Raw genomic sequence first — 17,361 nt, 5'->3', positions numbered from 1 at the left:
TGGGAAAAGGCTGGGTATACTATCGGTATACCATAAGCTTGCATCATTTTTCATTCTACAATCTATTGAGTTTAGTAGTTACCATACAGTTTTTTATTTTTTTTTATCAAAATAGGTTTTAATGATGATTTTTTGTAATTAAATAGACCAAAATAAAAATGAAAAGTGATACCAAAGGGGCCCTAGCAGCGGTAATCTGGACATTTTACAAACACCAGGGAAAAGAGAGGTAAAAGTTCAACTTTTTAGGTGAAACAGAAATAAAAAGTTGAGGCAGGGAATATTAGTAAATACAAATTAGTACAAGGGAGTGTGAGTAAAAACCCAAAAATAACTGATTGGATCTTAGATCAACGGGTAACCGTAGATTCTTAAGTGGGACCCATGTCTAGCAAAAATAGGGTGGACGGCTTTATTCCCGTCCTCCGTACTCACACGAGTGTTCCTCCAATATTCTTTCTTTGTTCGGTCAGTCGAATCAAAAAAGCCTCTTTGCTACGCCGAATGAGAGAAACACAGAGGAGTGACACGGTTTCGTGGCTGCTGCGCCTTTTGCTTGAACAGCTTCTGGATCATTTCCCTATTCGGCAATAAATCCTACAGAGGCAGAACCACAGGAGGAGGCGGTCCTTAGGCTTCAAATCTCATTGCCAGGTGAGTTTTGTTGTCTATCCTTGATAACTGCAGAAAGAACTTGGCGATCTCGCTCCTTGTTAATTGTCGCTATCCAAAACCTAACGGCAAGATTCCCTAGTTTCACTTCCGCGCGACTGACGTCTTTGCAATCTGGCTTTCGCCTCTTCCTCTGCGACTTGGTGGGGGCGTTCATTCAGCATATTTTGTTTCTTCCTAACGAACACACCCAACAATTTAATTTAGAACCAGTGTTTTCCTTTGATTCCAAGCCACATTTGCATTATGCATTTTTTTCTCCGTTATAACTGAATTCAAATTATTGGGCTATATTATTATGCTGTTTTGAGGCATTGATTAATTGATCTGACTGCACACACTATTTCCGAGTCTTATCTTGCGAGCTGAGACTGAATTATGTGGTTATTGTTCTCCAGTTTAGGTGCAATGTTGATTCTGTCCTGTGACGACGAAGAGGTTGTGGAAGAATGTGGGCAGTTTCTGGACATTTAACCTGGGTTATTTGTCCGGTGTCATTGTGCTTTGGGGCTCACAATCATATATTTTATACGTCTATACAGTGAGAAAGAACAGTTGAAAGGTTCTGGTTTTAACATGGCTGATGCAGCAGTGATAGCGGATGCAATTGGGTCCAGATTTAGTTCGCTGGAGCTGATTGGAAAAGGATCATTTGGTGATGTGTATAAAGGGTGAGTTATATTTTTCTGATTGACTAATTGTCGATCTTCATTGATGGTTGTTAGTGTTATTCTGCATCAAGACAGCTTTATTAATTGAATGTTCTATTATGTTATCCTGTGCCTGTGATGTTTCTGTCATCCAATTTATTCACTGGAATGGTTCATTCTTGCAAATTCCTTCGAAACTAGACAATTGCTTCTCGCTCTCTCTTTCTCACCTTTTTTTCCTATTTTATCGGGTGGGTCCAGGGAAAGTTGGATCATGGAAATAGAAGACATTAATCGGCTGGCGTCACTTTTCTTCTACTTGCAGCCAAGTGGGAGTTCACTTTGTCACAATGCAATGCACTTTGTTTTATTTAGATAGTGTAGGAAATGAACTTTGTGAAGCCAAACGGGAAATGGACAATACATTGTTCAAGCAAATGCATTTGCTTAATCACTGGAAGCACTTGGTTGCAATAAATCCTATACAATTATAGGCAATTACCTGAGCTGAAGGGCTGGAGTTACTATTCTTTCATCAGTGTTTAGTCTTATCTATCACAGTTTTTAACTGTCAGATATTTTATGCATTAATACCATGGTACCTGTGCATGCCGGTGCAACAGTACCCTGCTTGTATGAAATCAAGTATACATTATATGGCACGGCCATGATTCAATCACATCCAATATTTTCTTTCATCAGGAAATCTTTTGATGCTAGGATCTAAAAAATGTGATTTTCTGAAACAGAACTCTCCTTTCTATATTTCAATATGTTATCATCATTTGGAGAGTGTATAAAGTAATATGTTATCCAGTGGTTTAAGTTCAAACATTTCAATGTTGAAGTATAGTATTGAAATAGAATATAGTGACATTGTATTGTCAAATCAAGCTTCCTAAAAATATTTCCTTTGTAATGCTTAACCTTCCTTTGGTAAATTTCATTTCCCTGTGGTACCTTTTTATATTTTCATATATTGTTTTCATAATTATTTTTACACATTATTCTATAATTTCATGCGTATGTAACAACGTTTAGTTTGTTGATTTTCATACTTTATGTGAGCCTAGTTTGCAAGTTAACTATTGTTATTTCTTTCCAACTTAAACTTTGTTCAGTTATTATATCGAGTCATCAAACAATGAAATTTGATATTATTATCAAATTGGCATCTTATCCAATAAATCACTACAATTTAATATGACATCTAGACCTGAAAAATGGAAAGGGATATGTTTTTCTGTTATTGGTTATAGATTTTTGATAATGCAAACTTTGAAGTACAACTCCTGGTTGCTTTTTGTAGCTGTGTATCATATTAACTATTAAGTAAGCTGTGGTTTCCTGGACTTACTACCAACAATAAGTATTCATGCCTAGAACTGTTTGTGATGCAGATATTTCAGGTCTGACTAACTTAATGGAACTCACAGCTGTTGTGCTAGAATTGTGTTGCCTGGTGTAGCCAACTTAGCTGTCTTTGTGTCTAGCAATTATCAAACAGGGGTATTTTCACCCAAGGTTCGAAAATATTTCACGAAATGACCAAAACCTGGCTGAAACACTGCATGTTTCGGCTGATGGTCTTGATAGGGCATTTTGGTGGTCAAACAGCCGTTTTTTGACCCGAAACTTTAGAGAAATCCTAATTAAGCATCTCTAAACATAATGGAACCTATAGATTGTTAAAACACACACCCAAAATAGTAGTTTGATACTTTGGTTTCGTACCCGAGGTTGGTAGTGTATGCCATACCCTGCTATATACTTTCTTAAATATAGCCTATTCTAGTCATAATTTAGTATTAGAACACGCAGAATTCAATGAAATTAACTAAGATATATACTAGGAATGAAGAAAAACCATTTAATATTACACAATGAAGTGGTACAAGTACAAGTTCCTCCAACTCTATGTCAATACCACATAGAGTTCCGGGAAGTCTCGAAACCTTTGGAAAAAAAGGGTATACACCTCGAAGTTTGAATCTTACACAAATCTTGCTCAAATGTGGCAAATCGTTGTTGTAGATGACTAGACGTGTTGTAGTAATCCCCAACACTTTGTTCCACCAAGAAATGTAGGTGATTTAGCAAAAAAATACCAAACCTGGTTTTTTCCCCCTATAACAGGTGAAACCACTCAAAATTCACGAAATGGGTTGAAATTTCGGTCCAAGTGCCGAAATTTTGTTTGAAACAATGCTCTTATATGCACTGTTTGGTACCAAAACCGAGTTGAAACCATAATATTTCACGAAATCTTGGTGGTTTCGTCTGAGATTTCGAACTATGTTTTCACCATTACAATATTAGCATCCTAAGGACGCCTAATGGATGCCAAGTGATCAATTGCTTGGTTTGAATTCAATTGGAGAGCTCTGTACTATTAGTGGTGCACTTTTATTACTTTCTTTTAATGATTCATTGTTGAAACAGGCCCTAGAAAGTCAAGTGTTGAACTCCCTTCTCCCATTGATATGAGTAGATGAATTAGGCCCCAGTCCATGTGTTGTGCTAAAGTCAGTGTCTAAGTCATGTACATATTAATAGTCAATATCTTGATTATCCAGGAACACAGACAAATAGACAGCACTTTTGCTACTAATCATGGAGATTGTTTATGATCTACTTCATTTACTTTATGAGTGGCAGCTTTATGTGAAGTAGGATTGCGATGGTTATTGCATTTTCGTAATGTTTTAGGGATTGAAACTTTTTAAGAGTTCCCTGATAGCTTTCTTGCTTTGCAGGTTTGACAAGGAGCTGAATAAGGATGTTGCTATTAAAGTTATTGATTTAGAAGAAGCGTGAGTACAAGTATTATAATTTTTTTTTGAATTAGTATTGAAATTTCTCTCTCCTTGATAGATGCTTACTGTTATTAACAAATGACAACTAGCCCCCCCCCCCCCAAAAAAAAAAAAAAAAAAAAAAGAAAAAGAAAAAGAAAAGAAAAGGAAAACCCTTATCGTCTGTTTGCTCTGCTAAATATTGGTCTTGTCAGGGGTTGATTATTATTAATTTAACTCATCTTGTTATCCTTCTGACTCTAAGCTTTCTTGCATAGCAAGTGTCTATGGTACTAATGTATTCAGAAAGCCATCCTTTGGTGTAAATAAATATTTATTTGGAGCTGATGTAAGCTTGATAACATTGTCCCGTCACTCTATACCATAAGTATTTATGTATAGTATCATATATCTATGCCATTACTAATCAGAGAAAAAGAGAAAGAAGTCTGTACAAGTTTGATGAGTACCACATGGTACTGATAAATCTTTCCAACTCCAAAATTGTGTGAATAATATGGTATTTCTTAAGTTATATGAACTGATTTTAGTTGAATGTGGTTTGGCCGCCTGGTCCAGTCTGGTTTTTCGAGTACCATGGTGAAATGTGAAATGCCCTTTAAGCCAACTTGAAATTGAACATTGTTGGTAATACTATCCGACTAGAAAATCCTTTTAACCTTTTGTACTAATTAATAAATCCTACTTAATGGCATATACATAAACTCTAAAAAGTATCCCCAGTGGTCTCACAAGCAAAAAAATACCCAAATCTGGCCTGCAACATTGTTCTCTTATTGCAAAGAAAGCTGGATGAGGAATCTGAATCTTTTAAAACTTGTTAAATATGTTTTATTTTTCCTTTTATTAAAAAAAATAATAATATATGAGCGAGCAACAAATATGGCTCAAAGAGTGGAATGACATATTGGCAGAACCAGATATGTTTGCCTGGCCCCAAGTAGTTGGGTTTAGGCTTAGTGAGTTGAGTTGAATTCCTTATATTTTAGAGTATGCATGTAGAAATGTGTTTAATTGTGAGGCACAAATGTTTTCTTTTAAATATTTGTTTTGCTAGACGGCATGGACTTCAAAGTCCCAATGAGTGCTTTACATGTAATCTGTTTATTCTCACATATATGTTTTCATGGTATTTTGCAGAGAGGATGAGATTGAAGATATTCAAAAGGTATTCTTTTGCATTCTTGGTGTAGCATTGAAGTAGTTCTTTAATGGTTGTGTTCTTTAATTCCTCTCCTTCCAGGAAATTGCAGTTTTGTCCCAATGCCGATCTTCATATATTACCGAGTACTATGGGTCATTTCTCCACCAAACCAAACTATGGATAGTAATGGAGTACATGGCTGGCGGTTCTGTTGCTGACCTAGTAGGTTCCTCTGTTTCTTTCTTTGTTTTTAACATGAAATTGAATTTCTGTTCTCCACAGATTGATTTTGGTATTAACTTTGGATTTTATGTCACCTATATTTCACTAATGCACATAACCTATAAATAGCCCTGTTTTAAAGGAACTTTGGGATGCTGCCTGGGATGTCTGATGGTAGTCCTGACTATTTACCATCCTTCGGGTTGTATGCTGTCTGGGACAGGAAAAGCATTAATCATTCAGTTTTCCTGTCCCAAACACTTTTCACTTTCAGAAATACTGATGAATGACGAGCCAGGGATATTGAGATCCTTTGTTTGACAAAAGTATTACTTTGGCTTGGCAAGGGTGCCATTGAGTCATAGACACCATAGTAAGCTGTAAACATGGCTCAACAGAAGAATAGGTTCCTGTATACACCATCAATCAGGAAGTCCCACCTAGGTTTAAAAGTTTTCATAGTGAATATCCTCCAATACAAAATTGAGAAACCAAAATGAAGAGCAGAAATGAAAAAAACCTATTGATAAGCGGATCATTTGGTTTATCCGTTAATGCAATCTGAAAATCCAGATTATGGATCTTAATTGCAAGCAGGCCCAATGATCACATCTGTGAGCAGACCTGAGATAAAGGAAGCAACAATGTTGTAAGAGAAGAAATCAGATTGACGGAAGGGGAGGTAAATGAAATGAGATCGATCTTCTTGGGAGGAAGAAGAGATGAGAAGAGAACAAAAGAGAAGAGAAGAAATCAGGTGTGGGATACCAATCTCATATGCCAAGCTTAACAATTCCAAAACTTAAAAAAAAAACTGATTCTTTACTTAAATCATCTTCAATTGATGGGGTATTTTCCACACACACACACACACACACACACACACACATATATATATATATTAAGGTGAACCCAATGCATGAGGCTCCTGCCATTGTGAGGTCTGGGGAGGGTCATAATCAATGTTTAAAATCTCGTTTCGTTTCGGTATTTCAGTTTGACTGAAATATCCGAAATTTCGGTCGAAATATTGTATTTTTCTACAAGGTTTCGGTAGGTCATTTCGGTGGGTTTTAGGCCAAGTTAAGGCCTAAAACTTCATGGAAACCCTATTCTAGGCTATATAAACACATGTAAATGTTCAAATTGCAAAAATAGTCACCCAAAATGGTGTTTTGGATTTGCACCATTATTTGGCACTTGGCAGTATACGGTCGAATCCTAATGTATAACTTAGTTAATTACACATACACATTGTTTAAGACTTTAAGTGCTAGAGGACATAATAACTAATAAGCAATTTAAACAAGTAAAGTCACTTGGAAACATAAATTCAATGACTCATAAGTCATAATATTGGGTACAATAAGTCAATAACATCAATATCCCAAATTCCCAATACAAGTCAAGTAGTTATCAAGTGACTCAAATGTCTACTAATAATAATTACTCCACTGTCCAGGATCGACCCTACTCATAGTCCAATGGAGCCGACGTGCATTGTTCTTCGACTGTAGGACATATGAATGCCACGTCATAGTCTGGGAGAAGAAACGAGTGTAGTTATCCACAATTACCATGTAAATAGCATCATCAACATGCTGAAAAGTAACCTATCCTAGGATATGGGTCACCAAAGTGTGAAGAACCACGACTACCCACTGATCCACTGTGATATGTCGGTTCTGGGAGCATGTATGGGTACGGTTGGTGGGTTGGATAGGAGAAGATGTCATCCATAAAAGACGATCCACTACGTCCCTAGATGCAGCGAAGATTCGAAGGCCGGTTCAAAAATCACCAATGAGAAGTGAAGGAGGAAGAAATGGGTGGAAGAGAATGAAAAAAGCAAGCCTTGTGAGCTCTAGGTCGAAATTTCAACTGAGACTCACGAGATTTTGACATTTTATAACTGGGGTTTGTAACATCGTGCCGATATTTCTATGAGATGTTACAAAGTACTGAAATTTCGTGAAATGACCGAAATCTCGACCGAGTTATTGTATTTTTTCATTTTGAAGTGGTTTTTCGTTTCTGTGAGACCGAGATACTCGAGATTCTCAAAATCTCGATCGAGTTTTAACGAGTTTTTGTACTATGGACTCATAATGTACGCAGCCTTACCCCCACTTTGTAGAGAGGCTATTTCCATACTCGAACCCGGGACCATTAGGTCGCAATAGAGCAACCTTACAGGGAGTCAAGGGAACGGCTCCCTGGCCCCTGATTTCCATATAAAGAACACGGCGAGGATAAAGACTCTCTTTAACTTTGATTCTAATCGACTGGATATCTTTCATAAAGAATCGAAGGAAGATGAGACGATTTTTTCCAGGATAATCCCAACGAAAAATACACACTATTCCTTCCCCTTTTGAAACTGGAACATTTTTCAAGTACAAAAGTGCAGTATCTTCCCACGAATTAGTGAATTAGCCACGATGCTTCTGTGCAGAAGAACAAACTGCGGCTCAATTTTCATAAATTTCATCGTAAATGTGAAATACTTAATAAAAAAATGCGGGATACAAATTCAACTGGTTCAACCAGGTGCAATCAAAAAGATCAACCACAGTTCAAATTCTCGTTTCGGTAGGCCATCTTGGTTAGCTCGATATGAGCGAAAATACCGAAATATTGGCAAAATTTCACCGAAACAGTGTATTTTTCTGTGAGTTTCGCTTGGCCATTTAGGATGCAAATGGTAAAATTTTCAACCAAAATGACCGAAATTTTGATGAAACTGTGAAACAGTGTATTTTTTCTGTGAGTTTTGCTTGGCCATTTCAGGATGCAAAGTGCAAACAGTGAAATTTTCAACCAAAATGACCGAAATTTTGATGAAACAGTGCATTTGTATGACCGAAATGAGCGAGATTACGACTGAAATTAGCGAAATTTCAGCGAAACCGTGCTGATTCTGGGTTTTGCCTCCTGTTTTTGTCTTGGACATGCTGAAATTAGTAAAATTTCTGCGAGTTTTTGAACTATGTGATCAACCAGGTTATGCTCCTCCATTTAATGATAATTGGAGCCACTTTGTCTTCCTTCGTTAGAGACATGTCTTCTTGCTTTTCCACTCATTGCTCAATGACCAATTTATGGAATGAAGATCCCATACAATCAGATGTGATCAATTATTGGTTCTTAAATTTTATACATTTTTGTTGAGTTTCTTTGATATTCGCTTCAACAGTTTGCAAGTTCTCTTGCAAGAGTTGAAGTTGATGGCGGATAAAAAACAAGAGTGTAGGATCCATGGTATTAACGGTCAGGTTTGGCTTTGATACAAATTGATGCAATCTGAGAATCCAGATTATGGATCCATGTAGCTGACCCTATTTAGTTGGGATAAGGATGTGTTGTTGTTGAATCTGAGATAAAGGAAGCAACTGCGTTGTAAATGGAAGAAATTAGATCAATGGAAGGGGAGAGAAAAGAGATGAGATTGATGTTCTTGGGAGGAAGAAGAGAGGATAAGAGGACAAAAGAGAAGAGAAATCAGGTATGGGATACGAATCCCATATGCCAACTCAACAGTACCAAAACTCTTAAAAAACTCATTCTTTACTCAAACCATCTTTAATGGATGGGGGTGTATTATATATACATAAAGACCTTCTAAAATTCCTAAATTGTCTCATAAGAGGACTCCTAATCAGAACACACTCAATAAAGTAAATTTACTTAAAACAAAACTCTATCTAACTCAAATACTTAACCACTAATCCCGTGTACTAACTTTATCCTCACTATATGGGCTTATAAATTAGGCCCATTACAATGAAACCTAAGAAAATTAAAGGCCTAACCTATAATATAACTACTCAAAGGTCAATTTCAGCTCATTGGACTGCCACAAGCATCTTATGGGCCTCCAAAGTGTGGTCTTCTCGCCTTTAAGACACTATTACACTAACTGAGCAATCTTTGACATTTCCTCCTGGAATACCCAAGAAACTTAAACTAAGGTTAGAAACTCTTATCACTTCTCCCTTGCGAAAGAAGAGTGGACGAAAGGTATTGTGACTGATTCCTTGTTCTTCATATTAGGAGGCAAATGTTAGCAAGGAACTCGCCTTTTATGGTGAGATGTTCTGGATAATGTTTATTTCCTGTAGTAATCAAGGAGAGCTTATGAATTCTTATTCCATTCCTTTTGGATTGATATCCTCTGTGCGAAATTTGAGTTTTTCTTGAAGGATTAGAATAGTTAAGGACAATTTTGAGGGCCTTATGATGGTTGGAGTCATTTTGGCTAGTGGGCTTGTCATCATGATTCCCCACACTTGTGGGAAATTCTGATGTGGTAACAATGTACCATTATTGTTACATTGTGGAGTTGGTTAGAGTTTCATTCATTATCTTTTCTAAGAGAGAGGAAATAACTATGAATTTTCTTTGAATATGTGTAATTTTGATGCCTCTTTTTTTTTCTTTTTTGGTACACTTTGCTTTTTTATTGATAAACAAAAATTTCTTAAATGACGGAGGAAGAATATAAAGACTAAAGAGTAAAACCATCCTAAGAGGGCATGAACAGCATGCAAAAACTACAAGTCAGCCCTCAAGATGGTACCTCCCCCATTGTTTTAATATGTGCTTGATGTAGAGTTGAAGGTGTATGCACGTAGGAAGAAGGCAGGCCAGCAGAGCAGACCATGGTTAAGGTCCTAGGCCAGAACCAGGCCCACAACAGTGGCCACAGTTCTGGTTCTGGTTCTGGTCCTTGACTAAGCCAGCCTCTAGGCCAGACTGTGGGGACCAGATGCGAGTCTGGCATGGTCTAGTATGGGCCCCAGGGGAACAGGTGGCGTGGGAAATGTGACAAGTTGTCAATATCTTTTAGAGTTTCTAATTATTTAGTTGCTATTTCCATGTAGTAGCTACTTAGTTAATAAGTTAGGCTAAGTAGGAATTTCTATTTTCAAAATTTTCATGTACTTGCTGTTTCCATTGTGGAAGTTTTTTTTTAAAAATTGCTTGGCTGCTATGCTACTCCCCACGCATGAGAGAGTTTTTCTTCATTTTATTGTCCAAAGCTTATTATAAATAAAGTGGTAGGGCTCGAAGAGTCCACGATTTTGGTTATTGCCATTTCTTGCTCTATGAGAGGTTAACTATGATGATTCAGTCACATACTAGGTGGTGAAGCCCAACCGCAGGCCATAGGTGGTGATACCTATTGGTCATATCTTCTTCTTTTCTTCCTATTATCTTTTGTGTTTTCTCTGTCACTCAATGTTTCACTGATATTCCGCTGCTAGAACTGTCATCTTGGTCCACTTCTAGGTGATCTCTCATCTTTTCCTTTCTTTTTATTTAATTCCTAACACTGTTTCTTAAGTTCTCATAGGTCTGTAAGATTTCCCCCAGCACTTTTATATGTCTGTGACTTACTGTTGAACAGCAACATGTTACTCTCCCATCATCTTACTCCATTTGATCAAAACAGAATGCTTATTGGATAGTTAAATTGTGGGTTATATCAGTTTTCTTGACTAGCTATTATGCTGATTTCTACACTTAATATTTTCTGTCCTTCCAACCGTTAACTCCCTTTGATATTTCTACCACATAACCACCCCCCATAGGTCCTCCAGAATATATTAGTAATGTAATCCTAGATTGGTAGAGGACCAACTAGGAGCCAATCAACCAGGATCTATTATGAATAGGTGAATCGGCTAGGTAAAAATAAGGTTTTTGGTGAAACTAGGGTTAGGGTTTGAGGTATGGGTTATGTGAAGTTGAGGTAGGGGAGTCTATCAGTGAAGGTCCTGAGATGTTTTGATGGAGGGAAGTATGCTGATTTGAATTAACAGCAATTTAGGGTTAGTGTTTCGGGTTTTTGAAAAGTGTAAAATAGGGGAATCTAGGGTTTAGAGTGGGAGGATGGGGCTAGGGTTTGGATCGAGTACTATAGGGGCAGGATTGGAGAGTTCGATCTAAAAAAGGTGGGATTTTGCTGGCTGGTTTGGTCTGGGCAGAATTTAGGTTATGCGAATGTTGTTCAATGTTCAGTGATGGAGTGGATGTTAGGGTTTGGTGGTTTATAGAGGATTAGAAGAAGTCAAGAAGAAAGGTTAGGTTGGGATAAATCAACCTTACTGTTGCTGCAGAATTTGTCCTGGCAGCAACTTGTCTGCTTGAAAACTTGAATAAAAATTGAATCTTGAACTAAAACGTGAAGGAGATCTTCAAAGAACTTGAAGGAGAGCTTCAAAAGAACCACCCAGGCTTCACTCCGCAAGGTGTCAATTGGATCAACACCAATCCCACCAACGAACCACCCGGGCTTCCCACCGCAAGGTGTCAATCGGATCAAACACCAATCCCACCAACCTTGATCAAACACAAGACAAAGATCTTCAATGGAGAAAAAGAGTAGCAAAAGCTTTTCATTAATATCAGAATTCGTGTTTAATACATGCCCTCCTTTACAACCTTATATAAAAGACTCAAAAATAGACTCCTACACTAAAAAGGAAAGGCCTAACCCAATCCTTAATCTATTCGGTAACTTAAACTGGCTAGGAAACTGAAATAGACTCAAAACAGAGTTCGAATCTAGCCCCACTAAACACTTAAAAGAAAAATACTAAAATCATTTAAATTGAACCATTGGTTGAACCGGTTCAATTTATGAACAAAAGTATCAAAATAAAACTAAGGTACCGTTTGACAACGTTACTAGTGTTTCTGTGCCGTTGCTGACCAAAAACGTATTTTGGTGTTACTGTTACCAGAATAACGTTACTGGCTTCCTAAAAGGTGTTTGATAAACCTGTTCCAGACTTCTAGAAATGTATCCAGAACACTATTAATACTGAAAGGTGTTTGATAAAACCTGTTTCTGTAACAGTTTTGTATTGATCAATATAAATTACAAAATTGCCATTAATAGTATAATACATATAAAGTCAATGATGTTAGGACATTAAAATTTATTAAAAATCCAAATAAAATGTATATTAAAAAAAAAGACAGAGATGCACTAATAGGTTACTATAAATTACAAAAATGCCATTAACACTATAAATTACAAAAGTGTATGGATCGATTAAACATACAAAAGTTTTAAAGAATACAAATAGGAAATGTCTCATTTGTTTTTGCATCTTCAAAACCAGAGAAGCAACAAAATTCATTCAAACTATCAACAAAAAAAGAAAAGAAAAAAAAAAAACACAGAGAAGCAAGCATTGTATGTTGCTCATGATTGTCTTCTATGAACAGTTGAATAAAAAGGGTCATGGTGGATTCGAACAACCATCCCCTTGGAACATGCTTGACACATCCTCATGTTCCAAGTGCTCTACCAATTTGAGCTAAAGACCCAACAAGTAAAGTTTGAAATTTACAAGTAACCATGAGACCATGCCGCAAACCATGCTTCTGATAATACCCAATTGAGACCTTGCCACAACCCATCCTAATGTTCTCACATGTATTGAACAAAACAAAAGATCATGTAACAAAACAAGAAAAAAATTATTGAAGAGGAAGATCAAAATCAATTATTTCTTCATTAGATAACAAGTCACTAATGAGCAACAAGTACACCATCCAGAATTCAGCTAATCTGACCCTGTTCAGCACCTTATCTAGTGCCAGATTTATATTAAATCATAAGCACAATGTATATGTGAAGTGTTCCACTATAGCATTATTTTTCCGCTCATGTTCATCTTGTACGGCCTATCATGATTTCTTTGGAGAAGCAAACATGCAGTATGTTGACCTAAAAGAGAGAGACATTTAATATAAATTTTTGCAGAATTTTTATTCATAAGGAATTAAGAGAGGATAAACTACATATAAAAGTTCCTACAGATGCATCTGATGTAACAGATAAATCTCAATATCTGAGTAAGAGCGAGGGAAGTACCTTTTTTTTTTGGACTTTTCTGGGCAGAATAGGCATCTGAAATTATTTCAGATCTGTCCATTACCTTTGCACACTCCCTGTCATAGAGAAGAGAATGAAAAAAAAGGAATGGGTTATGAAGAGATCTTTTAGGTGAGATTAATAGTTAATTAGTTAATTGAAAACTACTCCAATACTTCTCTATTTTGTTTGCTGCTAATTTCCCTTTGCTGATACGTCTGGAATATTCATTAGACTGCATACACCTCCCATCAATCCCTCTCTAGGATTCCTACTGAACTCCTATGCTCCCAGAAACTTCTCTTCACCTTCTTTCCACCTCTGCAAGCTATCCTTCTTTCCTCTATTTTGTTTATATGGATAGCTTGGTCAAATAACAGAACAACATAGACTAATGCTGATGTTGTATTCAAGATTGGTTGGTCCAATCTCTGTTACCCAGACACAGCAAAGGATAAACCTTGGACCCGTTTGTCTTTCATGTTGAGGTAATATAGCTAACTATTAAATGAATAATGGAAGTAATGCCTATGAACAAACTGATATAATTTTATAAAAAAGCTCAGACAAGTAGAAGTAGTACAAACTCAATTTATTAGAACCTTGTCTGATAAATTTCCAAGTGTCCATGTTTCATGTTTGTTCAATTTTTTTTTTAGGATTTATTCTCTTTTCATAGATTCAATCTTTTTGTAAAAGAAAGGAGCAGTAGAAGCTTTAGGGAGTTGTAAATAAATACTGGAGTTGAGGCTTTCTACTGGGATTTGAGAGGAGAGCATTCTATATTCATTCTTTTTGTTTACACTTGCACAGTTTCTAGAATAAATACTGCCTTCACAGAATCACAGTTCGCACCATATTCACTCTGTAACTCCAGACGGAATTCAACTTCTAATTTCTCAAGCACAGTTCAGAGCATCCATATTGATCTTAACAGTTTAATGGATCAATTCATCCAAAAAATATCGGGGGGAGGGGGGGGGGAACCCATGGATGAAGATTGAAGATCAGCTTGAAAGGATGAGGGTCATTTCTTTGAACACATTCAATGCACAAGTGTCCCTCTATCTAGAGAGCACAAAAGGAAGGTGAAGCAAGCCACGGTTTGAAGCTATAAAGAAGCATCAACCCCATAGACACAAAGAAAGAAATTGCAGCTAGAACGACTCTAGATAACCCCCTCAAAAAAAAAAAAAAAAAAAGGACGAGTAGCAGTTCTTACCAGACCAAATAGAGGAAAATTGGGAATTGGAATTGCAATCTCAACCACTCACGCTTCAGCCAGGGTTAGTGACTTTCAAAACTAGGGTTGGGTATTAGGGTTTCGTGATTCTTCTGCGGAAGAACAAAGCTTTCTTGAGTAGGACGTTCTCCAATTTTGTTCCTCTCACATATCGATCTATTTGATAGTGTCTCTGCGCAACCATGGAGATGGAGTGTTTGACAGAGTTTCCTCACACACACATCGATCGGCGTCCTAGAAAGAGGCCGAGGCTTGCTTGGGATATCGCGCAGGCACCTGGATCTCAGACCGTTTCTTCAAGGAGGAGGCTGAGAGAGAAGGGCTTTCAGAGAAAGGTTGAGAGAGAGAGAAAGAGAGAGATAAAGAGAGATAGAGAGAGAGAGATTTACCTGGACGGTGGAGGGACAGCCACAGGTGATCGTTGAGCTTGAGGTGAGGACGATGACAGCTTGAGAGTTGCAGGTTTCTGCCTTTAGGTTGAGCGAGAGATAAGCGAGAGATCAAAATATCGGGTAACAGTTTTTAATGAAAGTAACAAAATTGTAAAAACAAGAAAAAGTTGTTATTACAAAAACGGTTTTTTTGGGCATAAATTGTTATATATTTCTATTTTTGTTATCAAAAACAAGTGAAACAAAATGGATTTCTCAAACGCGTTTTCTGTGCTAATTGTGTGCTGGAAACATTAATACCACAGAAACAACAGAAACAAAATGTTGTCAAACGGTACCTAAGTATGGAATTAAAACAACTAATCCCGTATGCAACCTAATTACCCATATTTTAGGCCCATGAAAGTGGCCTATTACATAGAAAACCTATGGGTTCAAAGGCCCAACATGTATAAAACCCAACCCTAGACTTATTCCTAGTAAAACAAGTCTATTTCGGTGACGGATCTGCATCAATTAGTTTCATCTTCATCGCGTTCCTAGTTTGCAAGTTCTGTTCACGTTAAGTTTCTGCTGTATTTTAGGTTCACTGCGATTATGTTTTCTGTAGATTTGTTAGTGTTGCTCTTTTTCAGCCTATCACGGCTCATTGGTAGTATACCTGAATATTTGAGGGAACCAGAATACTTGAGGGCTTCTCACTGTAAGTCTTTATATTGCTGTCTTTATAAGGCTGGAAAGGAAAAGTGGAAAATTTGAACCATGTGGATATGGAAAATGAGAAGATAATTTCATGGGCCTGTATTTGTTAAGTGTTCAGTGATACCTGGATACAGGAAATTAGAAGGGACTTAACTGTATTATTTGTGTGTATTCCTATCTTTTGGTTTTCCTTCATCTTTTATAAAATCCTAGCGTTATTTGAAAAGAATAAAAACTTTTTGTTTGATTGTTTTTAAGCCATAAGAAGGAACTTTAAGCTGTACTTATTTTTCATTTCATTTGGATGTGTTTTATCAACTCAACTCAACTCCGTCTTATCCCAACTAAATGGGTCGGCAACTTGGATCCTTTCCCTCCAATCAGCTCTTTTCAAAGCCATCTTGTTACAAGGCCTAACTATGCTTGTCTTTCCTCAGTTCTCACCATTTCTCCTTGGGTCATTTTAGGCTTAACCGTGGCTCTTTTAGTCCTTCAATCTGAATTCAATCACTCCTCCATAGTGGGGCATCTAAAGGCCTCTGTTGCACATGTCCATGCCACCTCAAATGACTTTCTCGCAGCTTATCATGTATTGGATGTGTATCATCATCTTTACAATTTATTGTCTAAACTTCAAATGCTACAAAATTTTACTTTTCGTTTATTTATAAAAACCATTCTATGGAACTATTCATTCTGGCTATGTATAAAAAAAAAGGGAAAGAAAAGACATTGTTGGTCTTTTTTGTGGGTATACTAATAATTTATCCTGTAAATATGTTATGCTTATGCAGATTCAAACAGGTCCTCCACTGGATGAAATGTCTATAGCATGCATTTTACGTGATTTGCTACATGCGATCGAGTATCTCCATAATGAAGGAAAAATTCACAGAGATATTAAAGGTCATATTCAAAACTATTTGTATTTCATTTATTGGTTGACAATTATTCTTCGAAGGATTCAAAATAAACTTCACTTAACAGTTAACATTGTCAGTGTAAAAACATACCGATTTTTACAGCACAATTTGCATTATGATGGTATCTTTCCGTTTATGTCTATCTTCTTTTCTGTTGATTATTCTGTTGAATCGCAAACTTGCTATTATACTTTTGGCAGCGGCAAATATATTACTGACAGAGAATGGAGATGTTAAGGTACATAAAGCCTTTTCACTCATATGAATTCTAATGTTGTCAGCCCAGACTAGCTGGAGAAAATGAAGGGTTAAGATTGTCTGCAGTTACCGATGGTTTCTTAAGCTAAATCCATTGGCTGTGACAGGTTGCAGATTTTGGTGTTTCTGCACAGTTAACACGGACAATTTCAAGAAGAAAGGTCATCTCTTCCACTATCATGTTCATGCTTTGATTGAACATCTATCATCAACAACTCTTGTTCGTAGTTTCTTTAGTTTCTTTCTGCTTCCTCGAATGATTCATCTCTCTTTATTTTGTTTTTCCTTTCTTGAATTTTGTTTTGTAGTCTTGTCGATTTGTATAATTTAAATGCATACATGTCGTGACCTGTTTGTTTGGTCATATGTTCATGTATTTATTGTTTTTTTTTTATTGGATGGTGCTAAGTGCTAAAATTTTGCCTTTCGATTGCATGTTGATTTATTA

The 17,361-nt window shown here is 36.7% G+C and overlaps 1 protein-coding gene across 7 annotated transcripts in view; it reads left to right on the top strand.

The window, feature by feature from the left end:
- The first annotated feature begins 428 nt into the window (after nt 1-428).
- Nucleotides 429-17,361, top strand: part of LOC122652041 (serine/threonine-protein kinase svkA) — a 34,251-nt gene continuing 17,318 nt past the window's right edge. For 3 of the 7 annotated variants that reach the window (XM_043845675.1, XM_043845676.1, XM_043845677.1), the window contains exons 1-8: nt 429-654; nt 1,076-1,343; nt 4,079-4,135; nt 5,279-5,306; nt 5,382-5,504; nt 16,527-16,638; nt 16,856-16,893; nt 17,021-17,074. In XM_043845675.1, the coding sequence (XP_043701610.1) occupies nt 1,249-1,343; nt 4,079-4,135; nt 5,279-5,306; nt 5,382-5,504; nt 16,527-16,638; nt 16,856-16,893; nt 17,021-17,074 (507 nt within the window). In that variant the 5' untranslated portion in view covers nt 429-654; nt 1,076-1,248. Of the gene's footprint in view, nt 655-1,070; nt 1,344-4,078; nt 4,136-5,278; nt 5,307-5,381; nt 5,505-16,526; nt 16,639-16,855; nt 16,894-17,020; nt 17,075-17,361 lie in introns of those variants that run through there. The other 4 variants (XM_043845673.1, XM_043845674.1, XM_043845678.1 and 1 more) reach the window with 4 other exon arrangements.

Source organism: Telopea speciosissima, chromosome 2 (assembly GCF_018873765.1).
Source record: "Telopea speciosissima isolate NSW1024214 ecotype Mountain lineage chromosome 2, Tspe_v1, whole genome shotgun sequence".
NCBI classification, from domain to species: domain Eukaryota; kingdom Viridiplantae; phylum Streptophyta; class Magnoliopsida; order Proteales; family Proteaceae; genus Telopea; species Telopea speciosissima.
The sequence above is the reverse complement of the archived record's forward strand: the minus strand, read 5'-3'. Positions and strand labels throughout refer to the sequence as shown.